This window comes from Stylophora pistillata, chromosome 2 (assembly GCF_964205215.1).
Source record: "Stylophora pistillata chromosome 2, jaStyPist1.2, whole genome shotgun sequence".
NCBI lineage: Eukaryota > Metazoa > Cnidaria > Anthozoa > Scleractinia > Pocilloporidae > Stylophora > Stylophora pistillata.
The window spans coordinates 50,952,378-50,962,377 of NC_142520.1; the positions used below are offsets into that span (position 1 = coordinate 50,952,378).

At 39.4% G+C, this 10,000-nt stretch overlaps 1 protein-coding gene across 5 annotated transcripts in view; it reads left to right on the forward strand.

Annotated features, from left to right (window-relative positions):
- LOC111328621 (cadherin-23-like) overlaps window positions 1-10,000 on the forward strand; it is a 50,492-nt gene that overhangs the window by 20,713 nt on the left and 19,779 nt on the right. For all 5 annotated transcript variants that reach the window (XM_088748350.1, XM_088748349.1, XM_088748352.1 and 2 more), the window contains 22 exons: window positions 626-727; window positions 916-1,041; window positions 1,124-1,202; window positions 1,507-1,610; window positions 2,072-2,254; window positions 2,582-2,716; window positions 2,872-3,036; window positions 3,398-3,465; window positions 4,002-4,248; window positions 4,404-4,442; window positions 4,592-4,708; window positions 5,033-5,161; window positions 5,476-5,700; window positions 5,808-6,044; window positions 6,500-6,643; window positions 6,885-7,065; window positions 7,268-7,392; window positions 7,736-8,047; window positions 8,232-8,351; window positions 8,618-8,684; window positions 9,184-9,534; window positions 9,713-10,000. The exon at window positions 9,713-10,000 is cut by the window's right edge and continues 641 nt beyond it. In XM_088748350.1, coding sequence (XP_088604476.1) covers window positions 626-727; window positions 916-1,041; window positions 1,124-1,202; window positions 1,507-1,610; window positions 2,072-2,254; window positions 2,582-2,716; window positions 2,872-3,036; window positions 3,398-3,465; window positions 4,002-4,248; window positions 4,404-4,442; window positions 4,592-4,708; window positions 5,033-5,161; window positions 5,476-5,700; window positions 5,808-6,044; window positions 6,500-6,643; window positions 6,885-7,065; window positions 7,268-7,392; window positions 7,736-8,047; window positions 8,232-8,351; window positions 8,618-8,684; window positions 9,184-9,534; window positions 9,713-10,000 — 3,544 coding nt within the window. The remainder of the gene's footprint in view (window positions 1-625; window positions 728-915; window positions 1,042-1,123; window positions 1,203-1,506; window positions 1,611-2,071; window positions 2,255-2,581; window positions 2,717-2,871; window positions 3,037-3,397; window positions 3,466-4,001; window positions 4,249-4,403; window positions 4,443-4,591; window positions 4,709-5,032; window positions 5,162-5,475; window positions 5,701-5,807; window positions 6,045-6,499; window positions 6,644-6,884; window positions 7,066-7,267; window positions 7,393-7,735; window positions 8,048-8,231; window positions 8,352-8,617; window positions 8,685-9,183; window positions 9,535-9,712) is intronic.

Below are 10,000 nucleotides of genomic sequence, written 5' to 3' on the forward strand. Positions count from 1 at the left end.
CACAAGCAATCTTGTCACATTCTCAAAGATCATTAGATATAGTAAACATTTAAAGTGTATATGACATGAAATTTTTTTTTTTGTTTTCTGCTAGTTCGATATATATAACAAACGGTTCGAGAGTTAAAAATCGTTGAAAATAATTATAAATACATAGTTTTCGTTTAAACTACGCGCTAAGTTGGCTTGAAATTTGTCCCCTCGAACGCGCGGCCAAAAGGTCACGTGAACTTTACCTGTGACGTCAGGTTGTTTGACTCAGTAGACCACTTTCATAAATGGCTGCCGCATTACAATTCTTTTGTTTACATATAAATTTGAAATTTGTGAAACGATAGAATTGAGCGAGTAATCACAGCGTGTTACAAGGAAAACACTGAAAGTTGTTGACCTTGCCAATCATAGGATCAAACAACCTGACGTCACGAGTCCCAATTCTCGGCCCAGTCTCCGGGAACAATTTTACACATAAATTTAGCGTGTTTCGGGCGCTAAAAATCGACCAAAAAAATTGTTTCATTCATTTTAAACTCTCAAACCGTTTATTATACACATGGAACTAGCTATCAACGAAAAAAAAAATTTCGTGTCATATACACTTTAACAAAGCTTGTATCCTTTGCAGACGGACACCTTCGCGATCGACAATCATCACGGAAAAATAACTGTCAATGGATCTCTTGACTTCGAGAAAGTGCAGCGGTACACGCTATTGGTTACAGCAAGGGTAACTAATATTGATAACTGACATTTGAACCGATGATTTATATCCAATAATTAGTCCATGCAAGAATATCTGGAACAGCGATTAGTCGCGACGGGTTTTCTAAGGTCTTAAACTATTGCGCGTGTTTGCGATAAACTAACCAATAACATTTTTTTCCTTAGTTTCTCGATTTCTTTTTCTCTCCCCAGGATGGCGGAGATCCTCCGCGGGAGTCAGAGACAACAGTCATTGTTGATGTTTCAGATGTCAGCGATAACCCACCAATGTTCCTGAGGCCCATTTACCTCGAGTCCGTTACAGAGAACAAACCAAAGGTACACTGTATAAAGATGGCACTTACCGCTTGCGTTTTTATTTTCGTTTTATTAACTTCAAGGATATTTTTTTTCTCTCCAGGGTTCGTTGGTTGTTCAAGTTGAAGCAGTCGATGGAGACGCTGGTGTTGGAAATGCAGTCGAATATGAAATTATAGATGGTAAGTTTTACAACAGGTAAAATCATTGCAGTATGTAATGATATCAGAATTAATTCGCGAGACGACGTAAAACTCATTCCGTAAACCAAGTTGGTGGGACACTAAGAATTCCCCTTTTAGCGAGTGTGATCTGAATTGAAAGAAAAGTAAGCAAACAACTTCCTTCTCGACAGCAACCCGCATTTTTTGTCGTTAACTCATTCGTTAATTTGCACACCGCTCTATAAATCTCTTCTAACTTATTCGTTAGTCTCACTTTAATTCATAACCTCTTTCTTTTTTTTTTTTCTCTACTTTCTACCAGGAAATGATGAAGGACTGTTTGATATTGAAAAGAGTTCGGGGGAAATTACCGTAAATGGTACCATTGATGCTGAAAAGAGGGACTTCTTCAGAATTACCGTTAGGGTAATTCGCTTCCCACGTTACAATTTAGTTTCGTTTGCCCAGTAAATCACTGATAAGTTTTTGGAGAGGAAAACCTAGAATAAATGTCGTAGGGGGAAAGCTGGAGTAATTACATGCACAGTGGCCAATCAGAACAGACAAAAAGCTGGCAAGTTGCTACTCAGAACTCAAAGTACATGTAAACATGAGACCCGGCTTCAAGGCAGAGTAACAAATCAGTCAAAAGCTTAGTAACTAGGAACAAAACTTTTACAATCCAGTACTACTCCAGACACTAATGAAAAAAAGTTACTCTGTTGCTGAAAAGATGCTTCAAAACTAGAATTAAATTGATGGCAAAAGACTTCACGCTTGGTAATATCATATGATGTTTTCATTTCCCAGTTAAGTCTTCTAGCCTCCAGTTTACCTAGTAGTAAGCTTTATTCATGAAAGTTGTATCTTTTTCCTGACATTAACAGACATCTGAAGTGGTTGATCCCGCTTCTAACTCGACGGCCTTGGTTCTAGTCACCATACTGGACACGAATGACAACTCGCCCCAGTTTCTGCAGGATCGTTATGACTTCAATATTCGAGAAGATCTGGCTCGGCCAGGGCACGTTATTACTGATCAGTTGAACGTGCAAGACAAAGACATCTATGTAAGCAATACTGCGTAACCAAAGAGTGCAAGAGTGCCTCATCAATACAACAGTTAGGTTAATGATTAGATTGAAGGGCATTTGTTCTGTGAAAACCCAGTTTCTTTGAGCAGATGGCAAGGAAAAGGTAACTTAGAAATCAACACGATACAATGACGTTAGTTTCAAGCTAACATGCTGCGTTGCTGTGAGGATGGATCTGCGCTTGAAAATAAACTACGATATCAAAAGTTTGCATTGTTTTGAATTTTTTTTTAAGTAACGTGTTTTATAACATTTTTTATTCTTACTGCTAGGGATTAATCATTGAACGTATCTCTTTTTTAGCCTCAGAATCGCCGCTTCCAATATTCTTTATCCGGAGAGGACAGCAAATACTTCACAATCGACCAATCGTCTGGTCTTCTTAAGGTCAATGTGACTTTGGACTATGAGCAACATAAGGCTAACTTTTCCTTCCAGGTAATACTATGAATAGCATCTTGTAAACATAAAGATTTTAGTTTGTAATCATTTCGTTTTTAATTTAAGCATAACTGTTCAGCTTTGATGACATTCTTAATTTTCAGTGAGGGTTTCAAGCTCAGGATTAATTTGCTTTCTTCGTTATTTTCAAGGTATTTGCCAACGAAAGTGAAACTACCGAGAGGCTTTCAAGTTTTGCCATCGTGGAAGTTGATTTGATCAATATAAATGACAACGAGCCTAAGTTTAACCAAAGTTCGTACAACTTTACTTACGATGAAGAAATCCCTGAAGGCTTCGTAATTGGAACAATTATGGTATGTATTTGTTGCTACTTTTAGTTTTGTTTATTGTTTGTATATGTCAGTTCGCGTTACCTCTCGCCCTTTGGCGAGTGGGGTCACCCATAGCATTGGCACCGATCGAGTTGAGTTGCGATAAAAAGAGAGAGCTGATGGAACTGACGTGCGAAGAAAAACTGACACCCATAATCGATAATGGTCAAACATCGTGACCTTCTAGAAAACTTGGTGTTTTTTTTAAAATTGCAAAAAGCTGACAATTTTCAGGATTATGGAACTCAATAAATGCTAAACCTGCACTGCTTCTTATTTTACCAAATGTGGTGGTTTGAGTGCTGAGATTGCAATGCAATGCATTTTCTTTTAACTGACTTAGGCCACAGATGCCGATCTCGGTTCTTATGGAGAAATCAAATATGAGTTGTACGGCACCGGTGCAGCAAGGTAATAATTGATATATTGAAAGGTAGTTATAAAGATACTAATCTTGCTGATAAATGAAAGAAGTACAGTATCATTTGAAAACTGAGGTCACTCTGTTGTGTTTATAAGCATATAACTGAAGTCCTACGGAGCTTATCTTCAAACAAATTTAAACTGCTAGAAGCAACGATAAAATGTTGAGAGTCAAGTTGAAATACTACTGTAGTCGGTCGTTTCACCTATGACGACGACCAGTTCGCTAACGTCTTTGGTCGTTTCGCCAACGTCTCAGGGGATTACGCAAGCATCTCATAGGTCCTCTCGCTAATGTTTTAGGTTATTTACCTAACGTCTCCGTTTAGTTATGCTTTCTTCAAAGTTAGCGAAAACGCCTCGTAGATGAAACGACCGCAATTAAATACTATAAGTAAACCGTGATAGATCTCCAAATCAAATCAAATGAATACTTCCAGTCACTTAATACACATCTCCGGCGATCAGAGCCATTTTCTAATAGTGCAGACTTTTTTATCTTCATTTTGTTTTCCTTACTGCAGCTTTACGGTAGATTCATCAAATGGTTCTATTCGAGCGAGCAAAGTTCTGGATTATGAAAAGAATAAAGAGTTCATGTTCTTTCTACTCGCCAACGATGGTGGAAGATTTTTTGAGGAGGATAAGCGTTACGTCACAACAATCCGAGTTTCACTGAGAGATATCAATGATAATGAACCCGTGTTTCTCGAGACTCCTTATGCTGCAGATATCATGGAAAACCAAACCGACGTTGTTTTCGTTTATCAGGTCAGTGATTTTCTCAAATTAAACTTACTTGTAGTAAAACAGTCGAGTCTGTCAGTTACTATCAAAATCTGCAAAAGGCGAGAGAGAACTGGTAACAGGTTTAGACAACGCACTTTACAATGGCAAATGACGTTGTGTTCTGTTCATTTTTTTAGGTCTCTGCAACAGATGTAGACGCCGGAGACAATGCACGGGTAAAGACTAATTGCTTAAACGTGATTGACTCTCCAAAATTCATATTGTTTTCCCATTTTAAAGGACAAGGTGGCTATAAATGGAGCTGCAGTTGTAACCGAGATTTTAATAATACAATAATGTTTTTTTCTTTAATCTGACCGCGTAGGTCTCCTTCAACATAACGGATGGCAATATTGGAAATGCCTTTGCAATAAATGAAAGTGGAATAATTACCACTACGATGAAACTCGACCGGGAAACAGTTTCATCTTATTCTCTAACGGTATGTTGTTCAGGTCTCCCTTTATTTCATATTCTTTACCATGCATAATACAAATTGGCAAATGAGCTTGCGCACGCGTGCCAGAAGTTTTCTCTTTGAGAGTAAAAGCTTCAACCTCGAGATAATTTCTTTCAAATAAACAAAGCACAACGAGTAAAGGATTGTCAGGAAGCTTCAGGAGTTCAAAATCATATGAACTGATAAAGTTTATGGCAATTCAGCTGATACCGCAAATATATCATTGGGTACCAATAGAATCTGTACTTTAATAATTGGGTCAGATCAATTTGCATGTTTTTTTTTTTTTTTTTTGCGTAACGTCAGATCATGGCTTACGACCATGGGAAGCCGTCTAGAAACACGACGACTATTTTCACTGTCACAGTCCTTGATATAAATGACAACCCACCAGTGATCCATGATGGACCGTATCTGACAGCAAATGTTAGCGAGGTAGGTCTACTTTATTGGCCTAAATCAAAAGAAATAAAACTCTGTAGGCCCTCAGGCCCAAATTAAGCTGGAATAATTGCATAATTATCCTGTGGCGACATCACTCACCTTCCTCTAACGTGGTACGAAACGATCAGAAGGTTTTTCTCGAGGAGCTCTGGTTCTTGGTATACCCTTTCAAGATGAAATTCGGTCCAGGAACTGAGGATGAAAAGCCACTTTCGTAGAATGTACTACGGCTAAATTCTGTTTATTTCACCTTTTATTTATTTTTTATTTTTATTTATTTATTTTTTTCTTTAAATATTTTTCAGGGTAAAGGTGGTGGAACAGTAGTTTACACTTTCGAAGCCTCCGACCAAGATGAAGGCCGCAACAAGAAGTTAACATACGCAATTTCTGCTGGCCAGAATGGAGAATTTATTCTGAATAGTAACACAGGAGTGCTGCAAATATCTCCAACGGGGCTTGACAGAGAGCTTCATTCAAGCTACAACCTGACAATTAATGCCACTGACGGAGGAAATCCAATGTTGTGGGTACGTCAGGACTATGACAATACAAATCACCCTGTAGTAGGCACAGTCAGGGAAGCTCCTTGGCAAATTGACCATTCTATAATCATAAATTTTTGCATTTCTCACAGGGCTACTCCGAGCTGCACATAAAGATACTGGACACTAATGACAATCCTCCGGAGTTTGTTCCCAGTCCTTCAGTCTCACTCTCGACGTACATCAGAGTTACTGATGAAGGACGAGATAGCATCAATAGAGTCATCATCGATGTTAACGCTACAGACAAAGATGACGGAACAAATGCCAAGATTGTGTACTCCTTAGATGGGGACCAACATGGGTACTTCCAATTAAATTCGTCAACGGTAAGGTTGTGAATTTTCATGGAAAAAGCGTGAGGAGAAAAAAAGCTGCATAATTCAGTACCATAAGTGAGAACTCGATATCAAAGCTATCTTGGAAATGTTTAGAAGCCTGTTAGAAGAGACGCTTGCGTTTTCCTTGCGATTATTCTTTTGGCAAAATAGTAGAACGCCCCAAAACCAAATCGACGAATACGCTCTATCATATTGCATACGAGTCAACAAAGGAGGGCCATTTTAACGGAATAATAGCAAAGTTACTTTTCAAAGAAGCGATCACAAAGTAAAACTTTTTTGAAACTCGTACTCATCATTGTTATCCTTCAGTGAAGTTTGATTTGTTTGTGTCGCTTTTTCGATTAGTTCTATAACTATTCAGTTACTCAACGAATTATTGATTGATCATACATTTTGGTGAGTACTGCGAATACTTAATGATTTCCGCAATATTTCTTTAGGGAGTTTTATATGTTCGTAAAGTCCTGGACCGAGAAAACTCGGAGATGACCTTAGATGCACAAGAGAGAGGAGTTTTTTCTCTCGATATCACGGCTACTGATCAAGCTGAGCCTGAAAACACTCGAAAAAGCTCTACCGTGAGGGTAAGAAAAATATCACATCCTTTTTTCGTATCTCAAATAAAGAATAATACAATAGTTAAAACCTGCCATAAAAGTATTTATGGGAGCTGTCGAGTTTCTGATTGTCTTTACAAGAGGATCCGGATGCGACAAAACATGAAAAAGCCAAGAATATTAAATGCTGATCTTTAATCTACCACCTGCTTTATGTAGATGAATGTTCTTCCTGCAACAATTTTCTCTTGTTTCACCAATTCTTCAGGTCACCGTAATAGTCAACGACATTAACGACAACACCCCTCAATTCGACGATCCACCCCAGTCCACCAGCATCAGCGAGGCCGCTCGGCCCGGAAGTAATGTGATACAGGTCCTCGCAGCGGACAAAGATTTAGGATTTGCTGGCAAAGTTGTGTATAATATTACCGAAGGAAATAACAATGGTATGGTGACAAAAGATATAAAATTTAATCACAAGAAGACTACATAATTAGTGCAAGATCGACCCAGTTTTCAATCCACCAATTCTACGGTGATTTTCAGACGTAAATGTTGAGATTTAAATGCAGGTCTGACTCGAGTGTAAAACTGATGAAAGGTTAGGTTCAGCAGTGCTCTCTAGAATCTTTCCTTCTGCCATTTTAGGACATTTTGAAATAACTCCAAGCGGCTACATTCTTGTAAAGAGAACGCTGGATGCTGAGGTTGAATCTTTGTATAACCTGACTATTGAAGCAAAAGATCAAGGAAAACCGAGGAGATCCAATACGGTTAGTATATCTTTTAAGCCAAGCTTCTAGAGACTAGAAATTGTTCACTTTGTAATGTGTCTATTAAACATACCTTTGTCTTTGCTCGTTTGCCTTGAGTTATGGGAGAACTTATGAGTTAGTGCAGAAAGCTGGCAGTGGTGGGGAATCAATTCAATATCTTTGTGTCTGGTCACTTTGATCTCATAGCTCCAAAACTTACCTTACACCTTTATCTCGCAGAAGAACCTAGCCAGTACAGAACCTACAATAGCTCTCTAGTGAGAGCTCTGCAGTTAATTTAGTTTTATCCTAGGTTATTGAAGTGATCACCGTCACATAAACATTGTTTTTGTTTTTCCAGACGGTTGTGTCCATTGTTGTAGACGATGTCAACGACAACGATCCAGTTTTCAACCAGTCCACCTATCACCGTCGCGTGTTAGAAAATTCCAACGTGAGCACGCTTGTCGCAACAGTGCACGCAACAGACGAAGACCAAGATGCTAATGGTCGGGTGTCATACAAGATCACCAGTGGCAACTCAGGGGAGGCATTTGCAATCAATAATCAAACTGGAGAGGTCACTGTAAAGGGCTCCATAGACAGGGAGAAGATCAAGGAGTATACTCTGAGTATACAAGCTGAAGATGCTGGTCATCCCTCCAGTAGGAAGGTAACATCACGGGGAAGGGGAAGGGAAAGGAATTGCGCGTAGGTAACCGTGCTGGCTTCCGACCGTTCTCGCTCGATTACCGACTCGACTGTAATTACATGTAGGTTTAGTTTTTCCCGTTGTGCTCTGCTAAAATATAGTGTTCCGTACCATCCACCGTTTGTTCTCTTATTTTTCGTGGCAGGCTTTTGCAGACCTTGTCGTTACAGTCCTTGATGAAAACGATAGTCCACCACAGTTTAAGGAGAATTCTTACGAAGCATCCATTGCAGAGAACTCGGAAGCAGGAAAAACAGTTGTGCCGGTAAGTACACGATATTCCTCTGCAACTGAACCATAAATCATAACCTAATTTGCTAATCCGTTTTTGGGAAAGAAAACACAGTTAGTTTCGAAACGTAGCCTAAAGACAGATAAGTTACCATTAAACTACTAGTAAAGGTAAGGTCTGTCTGCGGGTTGAATTTCATATCTTTGAAAGCCCATCACATTTTCTGTAATATAAAATTACCAGCAGTGCTATGTTGTCATGTCAAATATATTTTTAAGAGACTTTTAAATTTATCGCAGACTGTCGAAATAGGCGCCACAGATGCGGACGAGGGAGCCAACGCAAACATCTCATTCTCTCTCTACGGTGAGGCAACCAAATTGTCTTTTTTCGGTTGTGAAAGTTCTATCTTCCTGTAATTACTTTCAAATTGTTGCCGAGGCTAAGAACCAGAAATACTTTTTCGTCTAATCCAATTAACAAATGGTAAACACCACAGCGTACACTATTGAGTTATGGATGCACGCGGGAGGTTGCTAAGCACGAAAGAAGCGTAAGAGTCGCTCGAGGCGATAGCCGAGAGCGACTCTAGCTTCTTGAGTGCTTAGCAAACCTCCCAAGTGCATCCATAACTCAATAGTGTACGCTGTGGTGTTTACCATTTGTTTTATAACATAACATTGATACATTGTAGCTAAAGAGTTCCCTTTTATTTAACAAATCTTACGCGACCGGAAAAAAACAAGCGCGCGCGGAAAAATAGTCTTTGCATTTGCTCACGTCAGCAGCGTACACCCATGGGCAAATGGGGGACGCTAAATTGACCAATCAGAGCGCGCGCCTTACTTTGGTTATGTTATAACAGGTCCTGGTTCAGAGAATTTCCAGATCAATCCAACAACAGCAGTTATTACTACACGCTACAACAGCTCTCTCGACAGAGAAAAGAACGACACTTATCATTTGACGCTGACTGCCTCAGACGGCGGAAACCAAACCACTTCTATTCCCCTAGTGGTCAAAATAACCGACGTCAATGACGAACGCCCCCGCTTTAGTCAGCAGGTGTACTATGCAAACATATCCGAGGATGCTGCACGTGGTACAACGGTCAGGAGGGTGACAGCCACAGATCTTGACTTCTTGATCTTGAATAAGGAAATTACCTACACGTCAACGGGAGCTGATGCAAAGTTTTACATTAACAGAGCAACAGGTCTGTAAAAGAGGAAATTTTGCTTAAATCTCCATGAAAATTTAGTTAATCGTAAAGAAGCCGATATCTGTTTTAATCTCCTTTTAAGAAAGTATCTTTTTCCTTTGCTTCTTTTATCTATAATTTTGTACTGAAAGTTTAGATTCAGAAAAGGTAATAAGCTTCTGCCCTGTTACAGGTGATATCATCGTGGACTCTGGCCTCGACCGAGAATTCAAAAGCTATTATGTGCTTCATGTAACGGCATCTAACATTGGACAAAATTCAAAGGAAGGGTCGTGTCAGGTTAACATCACTGTCACCGACGTCATTGATGAAAAACCTTTCTTCGACACCGATACGTTGACATTTCACATTTCCGAGAATGCCACAGTTGGAATGAATGTAACTCAGCTGAAAGCTCAAGACAGAGATATAGGCGACAGTCACACTTACGCACTCGTAAAGAGCGATTCAAGTGGATATT